Genomic DNA, 22,810 nt, shown 5'->3' with positions numbered 1-22,810 from the left:
GGACTGTCAGACTGTGTAATGGGTTTTACCGTTTTGATTGACTTATCCATTCCAATAGCTGAACGCATGATTGTTTTTGCTCTTCTACCTGTCGAACCACCCAGTTGCCCTGTGGAATCAATAGCTGATACAGTAAGTTGGTGATGGGGCGTCTAGTAGAGAAAGAGAGGAAGTGGCTTGGTAAGTGGGCCATGGAAGAGCTTCATAGCAGTAGTTGTTGACCATTGGTGGCTAAGAGAATCTGCTGGGGAACTTGAAAAAAAAATAACAAGACTCAGATACTGCCTACCTCAATGATCTGGACCCTGTATTCTTTATCAGCTCTCCAAATGATTGCAATGCCCACCAAAATGTGAGACTCACTACCCCATAGCATGGGTGACAGAAACCAGGGTCTGGAATTAGGCAGATGTGGGTCCAAATTCTTCTCTAAGCCTTCATTTTAAACTTTAGAGTATGGATCTGAGACTACCTACTTCCTTTGGCTGATGTGACATTTTATGAGAAAATGTACATAAAATACTTCTTATTTTTGTAATTGTAATGATTATTCCATTTTTATGTCCTTACAGGTAAGGGAAAACTTTGAATAATTTAAGTATTCTGAAAGTAGGTCCGTTTTTTTCCCTATGGTTCTTGATCATAGAACTCAACTTTGTAAGTTTCCAAAGATTTTCCATGGCCACAAACAAGATACTGTGGGGGAAGGAGATGGTGTAGTCTTCATTGCTGCTAGTGGATTGGAGGAAAATCGGATAGGTTAAGTGTGTACCTGCTCATGGGTCCATGACTGAGTGAGATTCATAGATTTGGGATTTGAGCCTGGGGACACTGAATCCAATCTCTTTTTCCACTCTGACTCTTGCAAGATCTTATGACCCCATACGAATATTTAAAGTCACACTGTCCTAAAGCGGAAGCTAGAGAGTTCCCTGGCCTCCTGGTTCCTGCTTATCTGGATACTCTTTATACATTGGATTGAGATTTATATTGGAGTCAGTTCACCTACAATCTCTTCAAAAACTTTTCCTTCTAATTTGACTAGAAAGTCAATTACATAATGGGATATTGCTAAGTGAAAGGAGGTTCTTAAAATAATATTCATGGATCAGGAGCTAACACGATTAGGAATGCAGAATGTGGCATAATGGTTGACCTTAGGCATGTTACTATTTCTTATAACTCTCTGTTTTCTCACCTACAAATGGAAATTATGCTAGTAACTACCTACCTGTCAGATTGAACTAGGAATTTAGTCATAGAGATTAATGCTATTAGAATATTTTTCCTCCTCTTTGCTGTTGCATCTTCTTTTTTTTTTCTAGGTCTAGTGACCAGCTCAAGATGGTCCCAGTTGAGCTGAAACAATAGGAAATCATAACGTACACTATTCCAAAAACGTCACTTTTATTTTTATTTCTGAATGTGCCAGCAGTGCCCTGCAAGCACTGACCTTTTCATTTAACTCTGTTTAGGGTTTGATGCCTACTTTACATCCCGTACCCTTGAAAACAACAGAAGAAATGTATGGTTTGCTGAATACTGGGAGGAAAACTTCAATTGCAAGTTGACGATTAGTGGGTCAAAAAAAGAAGACACAGATCGCAAATGCACAGGTAATTTAATTCTCATTGTCCTTCTCCTATTACTCTATGTGGCTAGCCCCGAAGTGTCTGCATAGCTGATAGAAGGAAGCTTGGCTGGAAACAAATTGAAAAAGTAAATTAAATTTTACTGGACTGTTCAGAAAATGGAACAGGAGCATACGTCTTGCAGGACAAAAGATGTACAGACAAGAATGTATTCTTTTCTGCCTGTCTATCTAGCAGTAATTCACATTTTCAGTGATTCCTTGAATTCAGAAGGGGTCATGTTGTTTGAATTTTCTTGTTCAGTTTCAGCCAGGGGTATGAAGTAATTTTCACATAGACAAAAATCTCTGACAAATCCCATGCCATTGCTGGATTTAACTGTTACCATGGACAGTATACTTGATTAAGGAAACAGAGTGATTGGGTTTAGAGTAATGAAAATCCCAAATGATTTTCATTAACGTCTAAGTTAATGAGTTACCCATTGTTCAAAATATTCACAGCTCCTTATATATAACCTTGCAAATGAAAAATATCTGTGAATAAGTCAGAAGAAAAATCACACATTCATTCGTTTATTCACTCACAAATATTTACTGAGTGACTCCTTTCTGCTATGCACTGTGCTAGGCACTGGGGATCTGGTGGTGAGCAAACTAAGTGAGAATCCTCCTTCTATGTTGTCCAGAGTCTGGTGGAAGGAATTTGACTTTATTCGGTGATCTCGCAAACAAATTCTTAATTACAAACTGCAATCCATGTTCTGAGTGTTATGAGGGCCTGTAACTAAGGAAGTTTACTCATGTTGAAGGTAGAAGCTGTCTCAAAAGACCCTTTTGAGAGAATGATGCTTGAGTCAAGATAAAATGAGGTAATGGACACTGGCTGGTTAGGGAAGGAAAATAAGTTGGATAATTCTGATTAAACATGGCAAATGGCTTGCAGTAGGAGGAATTTTTGTGTTTCTGAGGATGTGAAAAACAGAAAAAAACATGACTGAAGTACACAGAACAGAGAGAATGTGTGAGCCAAGGCTGCAGGTATAGAGAGATGGTCCAGAACTAAGTCATTTTAGGATGTATGTGGGACTTGACTTTTATCCTTAGAGCAGTGGTAACCATGGAAGGGTGTTACACAAGGGTATGACATGATCTACTATCTTATCAACTAGACCTCTTTAAATAGCAGCTTTTACAATTTGTAATGATGACCTTCAAGTATAATAAGGTAATAAGGCTCAAATATCTTATGCATGATCAAGAAAGACACATTCATGTGGGACACAGTTCTGTCTCTAGTCTATCTTTATAATGTAGCTGTTTGAATACCGGTCACCCACATGTTGTAGATTAATCCACTCAACAAGCATCTATTAATCATGTAATACATAGTATCAGGAACACCATGAAGTCTTTGAGGGTGCTTAAATGTAGTCTCAAGTTTTCTGTGAAAAAGGAGAAATGAACAAGATATGACCAGAAACATGAATAAAAATAACACTGTAAAATCGGTATGATACATATATTAAAGGCATCATTCAGTCAACTGGAATATCAGATTAACCATGTTCTCCAGATCATGCTGTATAACAATAATTCAGAGATATGGTCCCTAAAATAGTGAGGGAAAAGGGAAAATATTAATTTAATATTGACTCGACCTAGGCAACACAAAGCTTTCAAGTGGAAACTGAAAAAGTTACCTTGACATCTGGATAATTTGTCTATATGACAGGGTACATTCAAGTGCACCAGAAGTATGTAGATGATTGATGACAGTTTTCCTGGGTTCTTTCTGACGTTTGGTGTTCTGTAGAGTGTCTGGAAGGTGGAATCGATTGATGGACGTTAGGATTGTCCCAATCTGAGGCCATACCTCTGACTTTTATGAGCTTAAACACAGGCTGTTTTATCTGGAGCCATGCTTCAGGCTGATCATTGAGAATTTGGGTTTATACAAACTAGTAAGGTCATTATGTAAGCCTCTACCTTACAAAAATGGAAATAGAAGTGTTTGTGTCTTCCTAACTAACATGCTTCTTCCATGTGAATATTTGTAATCACATGCACTAAATTAATTATCAGTGTACCCAAATTATTTGTATATTCTCACCTTCCTTTTTCCTTCCTCGTCACTTTTCTTTGTGATGAGCTGTACCATATGGAACGGAGGTAGATATTGTACCATTATCATATCTGTTACTCTTCCACCTATTGATATGGTGGTCATATTTTATTTGTTTTTCTTGTCCTTCCTTTTTCCAAATCCAACCATACGTACATCTTTCTTTGATAGTATTCCAAAAAATACTATTTAAAAAATCTTTACATTTAAGTATTCTTCAATTTGGAAGTGAAGAATCAGTGGGAAAGGTAACCTGGTTACATGCTTTGGTAACTAGATTTTAAAACACTAGGACAGGCGTGTTAGAAAGGGCACCCAGATGAGCAGACTGTCTGAGTAGTCTGGTACTGAAGATCTGTGCTGTGAATACAATGAATGTTTTTATCGGAGGACTGTAGAACATAGCCCCCTTCACAGAGCTCTCTCTGTGACTTGGCTCTGCTAAGGATAAAGGAAGTCTTATTCATATAACATTCACTCTTAAGATGTGAGCACAAAATAAAATGTAAACCTTTTTTTTTTCTTTTGGGCTGGGTAGCCTCCTTAGCCATGCTAAACTGTATTTGTTATATATTAGCTGCAAGTACACCAACACCGAATCAGCCATTTGACAAGTTTTAAAGATGAGGAATGAGACCCATACTATCTGGAGAGAGCAAATTCCTGAGGTCAGAGTATAACCATGAGTTCTAAAATCATAAGAAAATACAAAGTCATGAGAGGAATAATAATTATTGAAAAATACTCTTTAAGAAACATGAGATAAGCTGTTTATACTTCATAATTTTACTTGGAGCTAGATGTGCATGAATTCTTACAGAAAATGACCTGAACAACTATGTAATCTTTATTTCTGTAAATTATCCATGTTCACTTAAAGTCTCCTCCAAGCAAGGGATTTTATCACATTCTTTAGTATTTCAAGAACATCCCCACTTTCCTTGATACCAAATCCCAGGATGTGACAATCTGAGAGCTAGACATTCTTCCTCTTACCTTCCTTTGGAGTAGTCTAATAACCATTGATATAGATAAAGCATTCGCAGTGAGCCATCCTGCTTGTGGGATATGTTGGCTGTCACCACTCAGTGTGAAAGCAGTTCAGCAAGTATGTGGTTGTCCAAGCTATCACAGAAAACACAACTTCCATTTGACAGGCATTAATGCTGTTCATGCTACTTCATAGAAGAGCTACGTTTTCTCATGGAGACAGTGCTAGCTATACACACAGTCATCTCTTCTGGAGAGTTTGCCACATACCATTTATCATTTGCAGGCAGAAGGATTAGATGTGATTTTTTTCTGGGTTGTATTTATGTTCCCTTACCCACAGCCCACCAGCTGACTGTGTTCACCCTTGAGACTTGCCAGGATGCTGCTGGCACAAATACCAGTTTAGAGTATGACCTCTTTGGGAATAATAAGTTTCAGTGGAAATACTAAGGGTCAACGAAATAAGGAACATTACACAAATGAAGTGATATCGCTGTAAAAAGAGATTGAGGCCATCTTGGGGTCAGGAACATTATACCACAGTGGTTAAGAAACCATTGGTTTTGGAATCAAAAAGGTCCAAGCTTCTGTTCTAAGGACATCCCTAACGACACATGCCTGTGGCAGCTTAGATAACGTGTTTCTAACCTCTCAAAGTCATTTCTTATTTTTGAAGTGAGACTAGTAAAACTTTACATTCAAAATTGTTGAGTAGATTAAATGAGATAATTTAAATAAAGGGTCTGAAATTTTACTAGCACATAGTAGTAACTAACAATGGAAATTTTCTGCTGTTCTGGGTTGAATTCAGTGGCCTGTGAGGAATTCATGAAGATCTTTTTGTCTGTATCACTCTTTAGAGATCAGGATGTATATCAACTCCAATAAGAAAATAAGTACATAAATATAGACAAGAATTTTTACTGGGGTGCACACTATAGAGTGGAGTATTGAGTATCAAAGAGTTCGCAGACAGGCATCATACCATGTTAGGCTATGAGTGAAACATGAAGCTCAAGGCTTAAGGACTTTTGGTGCTTTAACACAGAGTGTGTGTCCAAGGCCCAGTGACACTTGGACACACGCTGCATTATAGAGAGCATCATATCCCAAAGTTTGCTCATTTTCTTCTGAAGAGCTGTATCCTTACATAGCTAATGGCATCCCCAAGATTGTAACACTCAACATCTCATATCCCAAAGTTTGCTCATCTTCTTCTGAGAAGCTGTATCCTTACATGTCTAATAGCATCAAATATTTTAGCTCCCAAATTCTTGTTTTAAACTCAGAAGGAGGTTCTGGGAACCTGAATATGTTTGCCTATGACTGGGCAACATCTTATGACTTATCAGTCATAACTCATGACTTACCCAGAACATTTGTCTAACTAATACCACCGTTCTCTGAAATGCCACTTGGTGAATACTGATTCATTAGAGTTACCTCCTTGCTGAAAAGCTGGAACTCAGCATTTACAAATCCATCATCTGATGATGGGACAATTTAACGTTCAGAGATTTGTTTTTCTTTTGAGATGACAGAAGATGAATAAATTGGTGACATACATTTTTTGTAACAAGCCTTCATATTTCATTGCTAGTGCTTTCAAGTCACACAATAAGCAAATTAAGTTTTGATTTGTGTCCCTAATCAACCCCTGCTTACTGTGGAAAGATATCAAGGGCTAAAGAGCATACTCTGATAATGTCTACATTTCGGAAGGTCAGAATTCTTAAGCTGTGTTTTTCTTTACACTTCACTTCTCAGAGCTAATAGTTTAAGTCCTCTTTTCAGTGGAGCTAACAAAAAGCCTGTTGATAAATGCTGTTAATGAATAAACCACATATTTCTTAAGTCTTTTATTTTCACTAGGACCCAGGCTCATTAGAGTCTATATAATTCGTTAACAAGACTATCAAGACAAAGGAATTACACTTAAAGTCAAGTGCTCAGAATATATGTGCAGAAATAATTGATGATTATATGATTCGTTTTTATGCTCACTGTCATTTTATTATTCTATTCTGAGTTGACCTTTAATTGTCACAAAGATGTTTTATTGCAGCACCTAATTTACTTAACATGATTGAGGAATCCACAACACAATGTTATAGATAACTAATGTCTAACCCTTTGGTACTCTAAGACTTTTTTGAAACATTTTTGATGAGAAGCAATGTCAAATGCATTTTCACACCTTTGTGCTTTCTTAAATAGAGGCTTGCCACAGATTAATTATGATTTAATCTGTGTGAGCATGCGTAGGATGATGTGTTTTTTTTTTAATTTTTTATTATTATTATACTTTAAGTTCTAGGGTACATGTGCATAATGTACAGGTTTGTTACAGATGTATACTTGTGCCATGTTGGTGTGCTGCACCCATCAACTCGTCAGCACCCATCAATTTGTCCTTTACATCAGGTATAACTCCCAATGCAATCCCTCCCGCCTCCCCCCTCCCCATAATAGGCCCCGGTGTGTGATGTTCCCCTTCCCAAGTGCAAGTGACTCATTGTTCATTTCCCACCTATGAGTGAGAACATGCTGCGGTGTTTGGTTTTCTGTTCTTGCGATAGTTTGCTGAGAATGATGGTTTCCAGCTGCATCCATGTCCCTGCAAAGGACACGAATTCTTCCTTTTTTATGGTGTTAATGTGGTTCTTTGTTAAACTTTTGGTTCTCTGACTCATCTCCAAATATCGGAGTCTTGGTTGACATCTCTCTTGCTACCATCACCCTTAAATCTTCCCCTACCTACCTCCATAAATGGCTTGTTTCTAATTGTGGGAACTGGAAATGTGTCAAATTATTAAGAATTTTTGCCTGTTAATTAATTTATTTATTTAAAAATGAGTGTTAAATAGTAAATCCTCACAGAAAGGCTAAGGTCTATGGCTTTGAGGATTTAGTAAGGCATTCTACAGCAACTGATTGGGTAAGTTTGTTAATAACATTTAGATACATGGAATACCAATTAACACAGATTCTTCAAGTTAAAATGGTCTGAATGTCACATCTACAATCCTCATTGTTTTGGGAAACCCCTTTAAATCCTTTTGGAATGTAAGGTATTGAATAAAATTCCATGCCCATAAAAGGTAATTATATTTCTAGACTTTAGTTTTCATGTATAATTGTTAAAATAGACTTTAGTGTAACATTAAATCATAGTAAGGGTCATGCTAACTCTATGGGTTTGCTTTTAAGTCACTGAAATATGAACGTTTATCTTCTTGTATTATTTAAAATCAGTAAATTTTAAAGGCATTTAAGAACAAAAATGTAATCTCTTTTCAAGGGAAGCATATCGCCACCGATGTTGATTGCCAATTATTCCACTGGATAATTCTGAGAGAAGATAAGCAAGATGATTAGACAATGCTTGATTCTGAGGGCAGTAATTAGCATAGCCTTCTGTATGGCTGTGTATTGTAATAGGTACAAATCTCAAATCATAAAATTACTAGTGCAAAAAATTGAACTTTTGGTTATTTTCTATAACTTCACTTTGTTTTCTGAATCTCCATCCCAGTGTTTTGTAGAAATTTAATCTTTTTAAAACCCCTTATTCCACATGGTCCATAGGCCTAGACCTTAGTTACAAAGAGATTCTTTTAAAGTCCAGGACTTGAAAATTATTTGTGAGGCTTTGCTCTGAGTCTTTGGCATGCATGATTTTTCACTAGCCATGAATCCATCTCCGGGAATGCACCTCGGGCATTCCTGCCCTTAGGAGTCTTCACTAAGATGTGAGGGCTACTGCCACATGGATTCTTGGTCCCGACCTCAGGGCTTCTCCAGGTACAACCATGGTTTCGATGACCTCCAGGTCCTTCCTGTGACCATGGTTGCTGGAGGTTCTAGAGCCTAGGAGCTCTTCAGTTTTTTGTTTTTGTTTTAAAGGAGTAAAATACATTTGTTAATACTGTATTTTTAAAAAATAAGGCCAAATCCTGGGCAACATAGCAAGACTCTGTCTCTACAGACAGTAAAAAAAAAAAGCCAGAAGTGGTGACACATATCTGTGGTCCCAGCTACTTACATTGGGAGGCTGAGATGGAAGGATCACTTGAGCCTAGGTATTTGAGGCTGCAGTGAGCTGTGATCACGCCACTGCCTGCACTCTAGCCTGGGTGACAGAGTGAGACCTTGTCTCAAACCCCCCCAAAATAGGGCCGTAGCAATACAACTTTTGCTCAGTATCTATCCCTTTAGATCAGGTCAGTGAACTTTCCCTCTCAAGGGCAGGTAGTAAATATTTGAGGCATTATGGGTCAGGCTGTTTCTGACACAACTACTCTGTTCCCATAACACAAGGCAGCCACAATATATAAACAACTGGACAGTAAACAAATGATTCGTTGCTTTAGACCAGCCTTGCCCAACGGAACCTTTTACAATGACAGAAATATTTTATTATCCAACTACTGAGCATTTGAAACATGACTAATGCAACTAAGGAACAGACTTTTTAAATTATTTAAAATGTAAACAGCCACATGTGCCTAGTGGCAACTGTACTGACTGGCTCTGCAGAGCCTAGGAGCTCTTCAGGAGCTTATACCAGCATTTAACTTTTACATACCCCCTTAGTTTCTCCCTTCTCATCAGTCACTCCTGAATGTCTTGGTAATAGGCTGGGAGAGGAGACTAATTTAGATCCATTCATATCCTTCCATTCTTTTTGTGTGTGTGTGTATGGCATATACTTCATGTCCTGAATACTTCCGTATTTTTGAAGCAGAGAGCCAAGTACTGACCACATAACAGTGGCTTTTAGAGCACAAATATCAGTCCTTTATTTATTATTATTATTTTCTTTTTGCTTCCATTGTTCTTCTGTGTTTTATTATAACCATCCTTCCCAAAAGCAATGAAGAAGAGTTCTGAAACTACCATGGTTAGAAAATAAATGGTGGGGAAGAAATAAAAGGCACATTTGTTGATATATTAATATGTTAGAATATTACCATATGACACTAACCGAAGTACAAGCAAAGTAGATGGATGGCAAGCCAGATCGTTGATTTCACTCACAAACCTCATTTTCCCAAATCTTGACCAGATGCCCAGATGGAGACTGGATATCTTCAGCCTTATGAAATAGAGGTTTATAGACGGACCCTGCAGTAAATAAATTTTTCCTTCAGCCACCAACTCTTCAAAGCATAAAAAGGGGTCTCTACTGAATGCCATTTTAATTCAGAGCACACTCCCTCAGTTTGCCACACAGCACTTTACGTCACCCACGGCAACTGTGTTTAATTCTGTGCTGAAGCAAGCCAAGCAGTGGAACACCAACTAGAAAGCCCAGGAGTATTCAGGCAAAGCTCTTTCCGTAAATGCTAGAAGCCATAATTATTTGAGCTGTGTGTCATTTCTTTCTCAGTAACTCCAACAGGCAACGTCTTCAAAATTGGGAGTTATGGCCTTTCCATATTCAGAAAGTCTGTCAGGCTTGGTGGTTAATGAGAAGGAATTCCTGAACTAGGGAAATTAATGCATATGCGTCTTCTCAGCAACAGTTCTTGTAAACAAAATGCCTCTTATAAGCAATAGAAGTATTATAAATTGGATGCTTAGAGTCATTTTAGTAGGTATAAGAAAGGGTTGTGGAATGACTTATCAAGTATCATCAAGCAAGTTAGAGTAGAATATAGCCTTCCTTAGAAGAGTTTCTAGCAATAGAGGCTTTCTCCCCACCACCCCCACCCACCAAAGAGAAATATGGATACTAAAAGCATTTTAGGTTTTTATGGTATGTGCAGCATCATATTTATTTTTCTACAGAATAAAATGTGATCACAAAATAAATATCAAATATATATATATATATATATATATCTCCAGATAAAAACTTTCTAGAGCTATTCTAACTTTGTCTCCCTGATTCTGTGAAGAGGAGATCCAGGTATGTGGGCGAACACATATGGAGGCTGCTAATTTTTGCATTCTCGTCCTCAAATAGTATTTATTGTTTACCATCCTGGGCACTGAAAGCTGGGTGCTGGCTTTAAATACAGCCTCACTGGTGTAGAAACACAGTATTCAAGCTGCCTGCTTCAGTCTCACTAATTTGTTCATGAAGGAAGTTAAGACTTGAGTCAGATTCCCTGGGTTTGAATCCCAGCTGTTTCTGTTACCGTGTCACCATGGGCAAGTTACTCAGACATTCCCAACGGTCTTTCCCATCCCCTCATCTGTAAAGCAGGGTCCCTACTATATGGGCTCATTCACAAGAATTAAATAGAGCAATACCTGGTAGGGATAGAGGGCGCCCAATGGGTTTAGGTGCCATTGTTGTGATTGTCTTTGTTATAGTAGTGACTGTCTTTGTTATAGTAGTGACTGTCTTTGTTATAGTAGTGACTGATCCTACTTTTGGCCTTCGTTTAAAAAAAAAGAAAAAAGAAAGAAAAGTCAGGCTCCTCCATGACTTAAGTAGTCCATCTTTCCTTTATTTTCATATAAAGCATTATTCTTCCTTTACCTTAAATACCTATTGCCTTATATCATGCTAGGCACATAACAAAACACTTGTATATGTTTATGTTATTCTACTTGATCCCCATATCAGCCTTGTGAGATAGTCAGGGTAAGTAATGCCCTCTTTTTACAGGTTAATAAAAAAGGCAACAACCTTGGAGATACTCTGTGACTTCTCTGAGAATGTGACCAATGAGAAAATTTTAATAATGCCAGCAACTAAGTGCATACACTCATTTAATCATGTACTCTATCACTCATTTATTTACTCAACAAGTGAATGACAAGTGAGCTGCACTGGGCCAGTGTCTGTGCTGAGCCAGAGAACACAGGCAAGGTCTTTGCTTTCAGGGAGCTTTTTATTCCAGTATAGGAGGCAGAAAGAAAAACCAAAAGCAGATATGGAAAATAATTACAAGTTGTGATTAGTGCAGTGAAAGAAACAAGGGGCTGAGCTAGAACATAACAGTAGACAGTTTTTCCAGGAAAATATAGTCAGTAGAGATGATCACAGCAGCCCTGACTGTCCATGAGAGGTTATTATTTCCATTATGCACATGATGAAATTGTGCTTCAGATGGATCAACCCAATGGTACCTAGAGCTTATTTATCCCTATGCTGTTTCTCCTCTCATTCATAGTTGCCTTCCAAGACCCTTGGAAAACTGAACACAAATAGATACTTTGTCATTTTTCGGTAACTTCGTAGTTTTGCTTCTATAGCAATTTCCTTAGTCTGTGACACCCAGGCACATAAGGGCTCGTAGTAGAACATGTTTGATAATGATCCTGGATTGATCCCTTTTGGTCCGCACTGATAAACAGCTATAGTGGAGAAGTGAGCTGACCTTGTTTCTTTTCTCCTTTCTTGAAATTAAAATAGGGCAGTATTTTCCAGTTTATGTTCAAACTTTGTTATAATGATAAAAAGCTTGCCGTTTGTACAAAGAGAAAAGAGAGCTCAAACCCCTTGTCTCAAAGGCAGCATGGTTATACAAGAGGGACTTGTAGCCCTGACTATAAAATTCTCTCTGAATATATCTCATTTGCTTGAGACCTTCTGTCCATTTAGGGTAGGGTAGACACAAGCCAGCAGGCTTGTTAAAGCAGATGGTGGAGACTGAAATAGTGTGAAACCAAGGTGGTACAAAATAATACCTTAAAGAAACTCAAAGGACTTTTGGAGCAGCAGTTGTAAATTGAGCTACCAAAGTGGTCCAATGCACTGGCAGAAGTGGGCAATTTATTATGGAAGGAAAATGTTGGATTACAAGATGTGATTGCTTTTATATTAGAGAAAAAAAATGCAACTATTACACACAGGTTCTGGTCTAGTTTATAATAAATAGTTACGTTTTAAAATTAAATTTAAAAAAATAAAAAAAAGAATACAAAGAAAAAGATGCCAAGAACCAAGCTGAAACAGTTCTCTTTTTGTGCTGAAGTGTACAGAAATCACTACGACAAGCAGTTATTGGACTTCTAATGTCTGCCTGTGTGGCTGTTAATGTGACTATAAATCATGCTTCCAGCACACACTATATATCAATAGATTCTTTCTTTCCTTGGATGAGTTTTGAGATTGCCAAATAAGTGTTAGTGAGTTTTAAGAAGCACAAAAAGTCTAGATTGGTGCTATTTTAACAGGTAAAACTAATTCCTCAATATTTAAGACATTTCATTGGCCGTACCATATGTTGTTTCTTTCTTTTCTTTCTTTCTTTTTTTTTTTTTGGATATGGAGTTTTGCTCTTGTTGCCCAGGCTGGAGTGCAATGGTACAATCTCGGCTCATCACAACCTGCATCTCCCGGGTTCAAGCAAATCTCCTGCCTCAGCCTCCCGAGTAGCTGGGATTATAGGCATGCGCCACCACACCTGGCTAATTTTGTATTTTTAGTAGAGACAGGGTTTCTCCATGTTGGTCAGGTTTCTACAAGACTAAAACCTCAGCATGGTCTGTGGGGCACTTGGTAGCAAGGCCCTATCTCATACTCCTGGGACTCTGATGTTCTAGTTCTCTAGAGGTGTCTGCATTTTTCTTGACACAGGGCCTTCGTATATGCTATTTCTCTGCCTGTATTTTTTTCTTCCCAATACAACTTTTGACAGTCACTCACCCTTCACATCTCAGTGTCAACTCTTTAAGGAAGTCTCCAATGAAGTTCCCACCACGATCTAGGGCAGGTTCCTTACCATCTGCTCTGCCACCTTCCTGTCCTGAGAAACACATGCCTGTTTGTGACACTGTGCTCCTCAGTGTGCATATGAGGTGAATGTCTCTCTCATAGTCGGCTTCAAGCTCCATAAAACAAGCTGCTCGCATATCTGTTGATCCCCATCTTCACATCCCCAGCCCTAGGCCAGTATCGGGCTTAGAGTAGGAGTTTAACAAGTAGTTGTTGAGGAACTACTTGTTTTGGAACTACAAGTGGTTGTTGAGAAACCACTAATTTTACTTTCCAGGCTTAAAAACAAAAATCTGCTTTGCATAAAACATTTCAATGCAATTGATCAGACTGGAGGAGAAGGGGAAGATGATTTGTGCTTGTGTTTTCCTAAAGGTGCTCAGCTTGCTACACTTACAACACTGAAGCTGCATCTTTTGTTGGAAGACTATTCCGCACAAATAGATTGAATCAGAGACTTTGTAGGATCTTTTGGAAAACATGTGATAAATGTTTCAGAAGCCCATTATGTTGTTTTCCACAAGACACAAAAAGAAATTAGCAACATCTGCATATATTTGAGTTGACAAGTGTTCCCACTTTAAGGAAAAATGTGAAAATCCCAAAATTCAATAAACTGTAATATATTAGCCATTTGTTCCTTTAAAATGAATTTACAGGAATAGAGGACTAAGAAATGTTATCAGCCTCTCAGCTTTGACCACATCTTTTCTGCATTGATCATTGTTACGTTCAATTCTCTTATATTATGCTCTTATGCTCTTATGTTATGAAGAATTATTGCATTTCATGTGTTATGAAGAAGAAATTACATAAATAGTTAAAACCCTAATAGTAAAAATAATAAAATAGTCCATGCTTACTGGGTACTTTCTTAAATGATGATGTCTCTTCCTGCAAACACCTATTCCTGTAGGTGAATTCAAATCGACAAAATAAAAAATTTTATATTTTTGTAAGTTTTACACTGAAGATTTTAATTTTGTGCATCTTTTGAAAAATAAGTACAGTAAGCAATATTGAACACTTTGCTATGCGTTGGTCACTCACTTAAGCACTTTGCACAGATAGTGATCTTCAAAAGTCCCATTTTATCCACAGTTTTAGTTGAGAAAGGTAAAACCCATTTGATCTGTTTTACTCCTTTCTGAGATTATTTTTGCTATTTTATAAATGAGTAAATGGAAGCGCAGGAAGACAGCAATCTGCACAAGGTCACACAGCAGAAAATGGCAGCTCAGGCTCAGCGAGGTTAATGACATGACATGCTCATGATCAATCGCCGGTTAGAAAGTGGCAGAGCCGGAATCCAAAACAAGGTCTGGCAGACTTCAAAGCCTTATGTTTTTTTTTCTTTGTTTTTGTTTTGAGACAGAGTCTCACTCTGTCGCACAGGTTGGAGTGCAGTGGGGCAATCTCGGCAAACTGCAAGCTCTGCCTCCTGGGTTCATGTCATTCTCCTGCCTCAGCCTCCCAAGTAGCTGGGACAACAGGTGCCCGCCACCACGCCTGGCTAATTTTTGTATTTTTAGTAGAGACAGTGTTTCACCTTGTTAGCCAGGATGGTCTTGATCTCCTGACTTCATGATCCACCCGCCTTGGCCTCCCAAAGTGCTGGGATTACAAACCCGCTCCCGGCCGTTTCTCTTTGTTTCTTTTGTTCCAAGCTGTCCACCTGGGTTGAGACCCCTCATAGGGAAAATGATATGCAAAACATTTAGTGCCCAGCTTCAGCCACTACGGCAGCAAAGAAAAGGTATGGAGTGACATATATGTCTACAGGCTTCTGTGTTTTGGGACAGAAAACACGGGTTTCTGAAAGGAGCTTATACCATTGTTTCTAAAAGGAGCTCATTACTCGAGGCTTTGTGCTCTTTTGAGTTGGTCCACCAAGGAGTGCGTCTCTGCCATTCAATGGCTAGTTATTTTGTTATCCAAGAGTAGGGAAAGAATATGGACAAAGAAAAGACTGTCCTTGAAAAAGAGCTGTCACTTCTCTGATGGAGAAAATTTGCAGAGGTCCTAAGTCTGGGAGAGTGCCTAACTCTGGCTCAACTTTTTTTCTCCTGGGACAGCCTGTGTGATTGTTACCTGTTTTTAACGTTCTTGTGATTTTAACACAATAGTGTGTGTTCTTTCATTAAAATGGTGAATGATATCTCCTTCGCTCTGTACTGGTTAACGAGTACTTACTCTGAAAAGTGTACGTTCATGAGGTGCTTACTCCATGAAAGTTGGTACTTCATGGTGGCTTACTCATGAAAAGAAAGAACTGCTCATGATAACACTCGGGTTTGTGGCTGGTCTTGTCACTCATGGGAAGATGTTTGCCTACCACTTATGGTCCTCTGTGGTCCTTAACAGCCACACAGTCAGACATTAGGTGTCCAGTAACTACGTGTCCTAATGATTTCTATACACTTCAGCACAAAAGGGGGAAACTTACAATGCTAGCACAGGCAAAACCCCCAACTCTGGTAATTCTGTGACCCCAGAATAATAATAAGAAATTTGGGTACCTTTAAAATGTATTTTTAATTTTATGAAACATACATATTATATCTGTTGTTAATTTTCTTGATTAAAGCGTTATATAATAACCCAGTGACTTCATATACTATCACTTGCAGAAATTGCACTAAAATTATTTACGAAGTTTGCAGGTATGTTTAAAACACATCAGGACATAACTCAATAACTCTTGCTTCTTCTTTTTGAGGGAGATTGCTTTCTTGGGATGCATTTCTAGAAGTGTTTTTATTTTTTTCTTTTTTTTTTGAGATAGAGTCTCGATCTGTCGCCCAGACTGGAGTGCAGTGGCGCGATCTCGGCTCACTGCAAGCTCCGCTGTCTCCCGGGTTCACGCCATTCTTCTGCCTCAGCCTCCCGAGAAGCTGGGACTACAGGAACCCATCACCACGCCCGGCTAATTTTTTTTGTATTTTTGGTAGAGACTGGGTTTCACCGTGTTTGCCAGGATGGTCTCGGTCTCCTGACCTCGTGATCCACCCGCCTCTGCCTCCCAAAGTGCTGGGATTACAGACGTGAGCCACCGCGCCCGGCCCATTTCTAGAAGTTGTTAAATGGAGTAGTAAAGAACAAAGACTTGGAAGCTAAATTGCCTTAAATCAATTTCAGTTCCTGCCTCATTAGCTATGAAGCCTAACACAAGTGACTTTGCATCTCTATGCCTGTTTTCTAATTTCTAAAACGTTGATGGTAATAATTATCTGATAGGGTTTTATTTTGTTTTGTTTTGTGTTTTAAGTAGAAGCACTAAATGAGTTAATACATGTTAAGTGCTTGGTCCAATGCCTGACATAGGAAGCCTGTGGTAAATGACAATAAAATGCGCATTACCTATTTTTATCATTACTGATTCAGAGTACAAACATTTTCGGACAATTGAAATATATTGCTAAGCCGTTTTCTGAAAGCACTCTACTAATTTATTCAGCCATTGGCAAAGCTACTAAAATGTTATCTCTATTTTGATTTGTATTTCTTGGAAAACTTGCAAGGTTGAATATTTTTCCATATGTTTGGGTACAGATTTGTCTTTTTTATGAGATGCACTTTAGAGACTTTAAATTGTTTTAATACCCGTGTGTCATTTGATCCTCCCTACAACTCAGTAGAGTTGACAGAGCTGGTAATATTTGCAATCTACTACAGAGAAAGATAAAAGCAAAGTTCTCAGAGGTTTGTTAAGTGGCTTGCTGAAAAGTCACTTGGCTAGCATCTGGCAGCCCTGGAATTTGAACCAAAGTATTAAACAAGTGGCATCTCCCTGGCATTAAAGAGTTAACACAATTTAAAAATAAAACATAAGCAATGCCTAATTTTTCCATGTAAAAAGTTTAAACCAGGCCGGGCGCGGTGGCTCAAGCCTGTAATCCCAGCACTTTGGGAGGCCGAGACGGGCGGATCACGAGGTCAGGAGATCGAGACCATCCTGGCTAACACAGTGAACCCCGCCTCTACTAAAAAATACAAAATCTAGCCGGGCGAGGTGGCGGGCGCCTGTAGTCCCAGCTACTCGGGAGGCTGAGGCAGGAGAATGGCGTAAACCCGGGAGGCGGAGCTTGCAGTGAGCTGAGATCCGGCCACTGCACTCCAGCCTAGGCGACAGAGCCAGACTCCGTCTCAAAAAAAAACAAAAAAAAAAAAACAACAACAACAAAAAAAAAAGTTTAAACCCTTAGGGAAATATAATTTAAACATCTTGTAAGCTGTTTCCTTTAGCTCATTTGGAAACCACAAAAGAAAAATTGTGCTCTAACTGGCTCCTTAAAGTATGTATTAAATGGCACAGAATTAGCTGAAGTTTACAACTTGGAAGTAGTGAGATGGGCATGATGGTGCATGCCTGTGGTTGCAGCTACTCAAAGGCTGAGGCAGGATTACTTTGAGCCCAGAAATTCAAGGCCAGCCTGGATACTATAGAGAGACCTCATCTCAAATAAATAAGTAAATATAAAATTAAAAATGAAAAACTACTTGGAAGTAGTTGTGATCTTATAAAGTATAGTTTAATGATTGCAGCCTGTATAATCTTTTCTTAATAAATAATTAAATTTTGGCCCTATTCCTGCGGACTTCTGAACTACTGTATTCTTCCAGTAGAAAATTTAGGTAATCTGGGATGTTCAGCTTCTAAGATGTTTGTCAAGGAAAGTTGTTAGATTTCGTACAGTGGGCCAGCAGGCATAAAAGAAAAATTCTCTTTGTCATAATTCACCAGAGAAATGCACATTAAACCATAATGAAATTCTACACAGAAATAAAATGAAAAAGATTGATAAGATCTAACATCAGAGAAGATATGGAGGAGCCAGCACTTTGTGTGTTGCTGTTAGAATGCAAATGCTATAACTACTTTAGAAGTTAATGCTATAACTTCTTTAAAAGTTAAGCACATACCGACCTGTCGTATACAACTCTACTCCTAAGCATTTATCCAAGAGAAATGAAAACATATGTCTACAAAACTCTGGTGCAGAAATATTCACATCGACTTATTCATGATAGCCCAGTTGGGAGGCAGTCCTCCGTTGGCCTCTCTTGTTTCTGCTTATTTTGCAAATAGAAGCACTGATTACCTTTTCAAGATGTTTCCATAGCAAATAGTCGAAGATGATACAGATAGGGTATCCCCTTGGAGTATAGGGAACTTTGCTTACTAGCAAATATAATACAGATAATATCTCTCTCTGGAGCAAAGGTCAGATCGGCTTTCTTAAAGTCCTTTATAAAAGATTTGAGTTCCTAAAGCTTAGAGTTTGACTGATGTAACACAAACCCATTGTGCCTTCTGAATCCACATAGACCACTCTCCATTACCCCCACTGGATTTGAGGGGGTTGTGGGGAGGGGCCCAGTGCAAACATAATGATTGTGCTTGTTGCCATGCCTTGGCTCTGAACCAGGGGTTCCACATCTTCAGCCAGCACTCATGAAACTATGTTGGACTAGCTTGACACACGTACCCCAAACTGGAAATCACCCAGATGTGCATCTGAAAGAAAGTGACTTATCAAATTCTGGTCTAGACAATCAGTCAAATAATATCTATCATTTGAAAATAGAATGGATTGTGATATATGCAGCAAAATGAATCTCAAAATTTTGTGTCTAAGTGAAAGAACCCAGACCCCCAAACTACATATTGTATGATCCTATTTATTTGAAAGCCTTGAATAGACAAAACTAATTTATGGTGCTAGATTACAAAGTAATAGTTCCTTCTTAGTCGGGGGAGATTTCCAGGGGATGAAATATTCTTCATATTGATATGTATTTATCAAAACTGATTAAACAGTTCACTTACAACTGTATGCAGAATGTACTTCTATTAAAAATATTCACACATTGTACTGAGAGCCAAACAGCTGGAGTTCGGTAACTTGACTAGCCACTTGTTATCTGTATAACTTTAGGTAAGTTATTTAAGTCTCAGTTTTCTTGCCCATAAAGTGTCAATAATAATAATAGCAAACACCTCATTGGACGGTTATTTCATTAAGTAAGATAATGAATGTAAAGTGCTGAGGACAGTTTTGGGAGTGTAGAAAACATTGTATGAATGTTAACTGTTGTTCACCACAGTACACTCTATGAATATTGGGCAACCTGAATTTGGTAGTTATGGGAGTAACAACAGATGTATGTGGAGCAATATACAGACTCCATTATAGAGAAATAAATATGCATTCAAATGCTAACTATTAAGGTTTAAATACCTGGCACAATGTTTTTTATTGTTCTTTAGTCCTGAGAAGAAGTCTGATGGGCCATAAAGTTAGGTTAGGGGACTGACTTGACTTTGAGCAGTGTGGCTTCCCAGGTACTCCAAAGGGCCCCAAACAAGCTACAAGGTAGATTTGCTAAATCTGAGACTCAAGCATGAAGCTGGAACTGCTTTGGGAGAAATAAAGTAGTAGCAGGTGGGTTTTGCCTTGGATTCCAGCAGGAATTATTTTCAAGAAAAGTATGTCTTCTTTAGGCCTGAGTCAAAAATTTTAAATTAAAATTAATCAACCGTTATTATCTGATAATTAAAGCTGATAAATCACAAAGAAAACACTAGTAGTGAAAGCCAACATAAACAAAGATTATATAAGTAAACCAAGGCATCTAGTTGTTTTTTTTTTTTTTTTTTTTTCTTTGGAATGGAGTCTTGCTCTGTTGCCCAGACTGGAATGCAGTGCCACAATCTCGGCTCACTGCAACCTCTGCCTCCTGGGTTCAAGCGATTCTCCTGCCTCAGCCTTCCAGGTAGCTGGGACTACAAGCATGGGCCACCACACTCTGCTAACTTCTGGTATTTTTAGTAGAGATGAGGTTTTACCATGTTAGCCAGGCTGGTCTCAAACTCCTGACCTCAGGCAATCTGCTCGCCTCTGCCTCCCAAAGTGCTGGGATTACAGGAGTGAGACACCACACCCAACTGGCATCTAGTTTTTTGTTTGTTTTTTAATTTTTTTTAATTAGAAATAATAGATTTAGAATAAAACCATGCATAAAATAGATGAATAAATGTGGAATCCTGCCAATGTGTGCTATCAACCAAAGGCTATCAAAAATGATAAAACACTGAATGGATGGGTTAAAAAAGATTAGACACAGTCAAAGAGAGAATACTTGAGCTAGAACATATATCTGAAAGAAAATGCAGCACAGGACAATGAAGGATAGCAAATATGGAAGTGTATGGAGGAACACTAATCAGCCCTGGGTCCCAGAAGTGAATAATGAGAATGGAAAAGAGGGAATTTATAAACAGATAATAACTGAAGAATTGTCACAGCTGAAGAAACACAATAATCTATAGATCAAGGAAATCTAGACTATGCCAACCAGAATAAAAAAATAAAGAAGGAAAGTAGAGAGTAAGAGAAGAGATCGAGGAAGGAAGAAACCTTCCATGGACACAATAATGGTGAAAATGCATGATTCTGAAGACAAAGAGAATATTTTATGATGGCCAGGTGGCAGTCTCAGCTTCCAGTTCACTGGAATCATTTTCATGTACCCTGGTGCGAACATTCCTATCTCTACATAAACAGAGATCAAATGTGCACCCATGGAAAACATTGTGTTTGCACATGAGTTATTTGACATTAGTGATGCACGTGTTTACACTTCATTCCTTCCTGGATCTCAGTGTTCTGATGGAGAAACAGCACTATATATTGGTTCCTGTTAAAAGCACATACCACCTCTTGTGGGATGTTGTCCCCACCTTGCAATGTATTGTCTACTAGCTGGCACAATAACTGAGTCTTAAGTAAGCTATTCTGTCATTTTTGTTAGGCCAAGTAGAAGGGAACGTGGTAAGACAGACCAGTGAATCCTGTCATACTGCCTTACTGTATTTCAGTATGAAGGGTTATATGGTGAAAAATAATGTGAGTGATGCCATGGAAGTGAATGAGGCATAAGTAATTCTACAGGTCATGGTCCAAGTATCTTTTCAAATCTCTTCTGATGAGCAGTTTTCTTCCAGGACTATTCTAGATAAAAGATACTCATGCCAAATTCACTGGCATAACTAAAATATATTCCCTAAGGAATGTTGAATATTTGTAGAAGGCTTACGAAAAATGGGATTGAAAATAGAATTTTGTCTTTATCATGATAAAAATGCTCTCATCCTGTCTCATCTGTGAATTCTTTAGTAAACACCCAAATGAGAGAAGCAGCAGTTTTATTTCAATTGCATCCAATCTGTATATCAATATGGAGAAAATGGACATCTTAATATTGAGCCTTTAAATTCGTCAACATCGTCTACCACTCTGTTTATTTAAATCTTTGATTTCTCTCTTGTTTTGTTATTTTCATTATATAGATTTTATATATATTTTTGTTAAATTCAACCCTCAGTTTTTCATATTGTCATGCCATTATAAAATAGTATCTTTGTAATTCCTTTTCAATTGTGAATGCTACCATTACTGAAATAGAATTAACTCTATGTAGACCTTGAATATTATACATTTTCATTGTTTATTACTTATAGTAGCTCATTTGTAGATTTCTTAGGATTTTTTATGTAGATGATCACATCATCTGTGACACAATGCTTTCTTATTTCAATGCATTTTGTCTTGCTTTATTGCACTGATCAGGACTTCCTAATACAATATTGAGTAGAAGTAATAATGAGATGTTCCCAATCTCAGGGTAAATCAGCCTGGCATCAGTGAATATGATCACAGCTGTAGAGATTTTGCAAATGTTTGTAGATTTTCTATATAATGTTGAAGGAGTTTCTTTTTATTTTGTTTGCTGAGTTTTGTTATCACAAATGGATGAATGTGTCAAAGGATATATTTGTGTTTGTTGAGATGATAATACTATTTCTATTTTTTAGTTAATATCATAAAGTATATTGATTCATTTTCAAATATTAAGTTTGCAGTCCTAGGATAAACCACACTTGATCGCAATGTATCTCTATGTTTATATAATGCTGTATTTAATTGGATAATATTTTGCTAAGGAATATTATACCTATTTTAATCATGAATATTGGTTTATAGTTTTCTTCTCTGGTAGTGTCTTTTTCTGGTATTGGTGTCAGATTAATGTTGACCACAAAAAAAAAAAACAATGAATTAGAAAATGCCCCCACCTCTTCTACTTTCTGAAAGAGTTCATGCATATTTTAGTAATGTTATATATTCTTAAAATATTTAGTAGAATTCACAAAGGTAATCATTTCAGCCTGGACTTTCCTTTCTGGGGAGATTTTCAAATGTATATCCAATTTATTTAACATATACAAGGACATTCAGATTATATATTAGTTCTTAAATGAGTTTGGTAGTTTATATCTCTCAAATTTTTTTTTCATTTTACCTAAATTATTTAATTTATTAGCCAACAAAAACTTGTTCATAATGTTTTCTTATTATTT

General features: G+C 37.8%; 1 protein-coding gene across 2 annotated transcripts in view; it reads left to right on the top strand.

Moving 5' to 3' along the window:
- The window catches only part of GRM7 (glutamate metabotropic receptor 7), a 921,273-nt gene that overhangs the window by 581,841 nt on the left and 316,622 nt on the right, over nt 1-22,810 (top strand). For both annotated transcript variants that reach the window (XM_017874165.1, XM_017874164.1), the window contains exon 5: nt 1,476-1,616. In XM_017874165.1, coding sequence (XP_017729654.1) covers nt 1,476-1,616 — 141 coding nt within the window. The remainder of the gene's footprint in view (nt 1-1,475; nt 1,617-22,810) is intronic.

Source organism: Rhinopithecus bieti, unplaced genomic scaffold, assembly GCF_001698545.2.
Source record: "Rhinopithecus bieti isolate Rb0 unplaced genomic scaffold, ASM169854v2 scaffold_7049, whole genome shotgun sequence".
NCBI lineage: Eukaryota > Metazoa > Chordata > Mammalia > Primates > Cercopithecidae > Rhinopithecus > Rhinopithecus bieti.
Note: the sequence above shows the minus strand (reverse complement) of the source record. Positions and strands in the feature narration are given on the sequence as shown.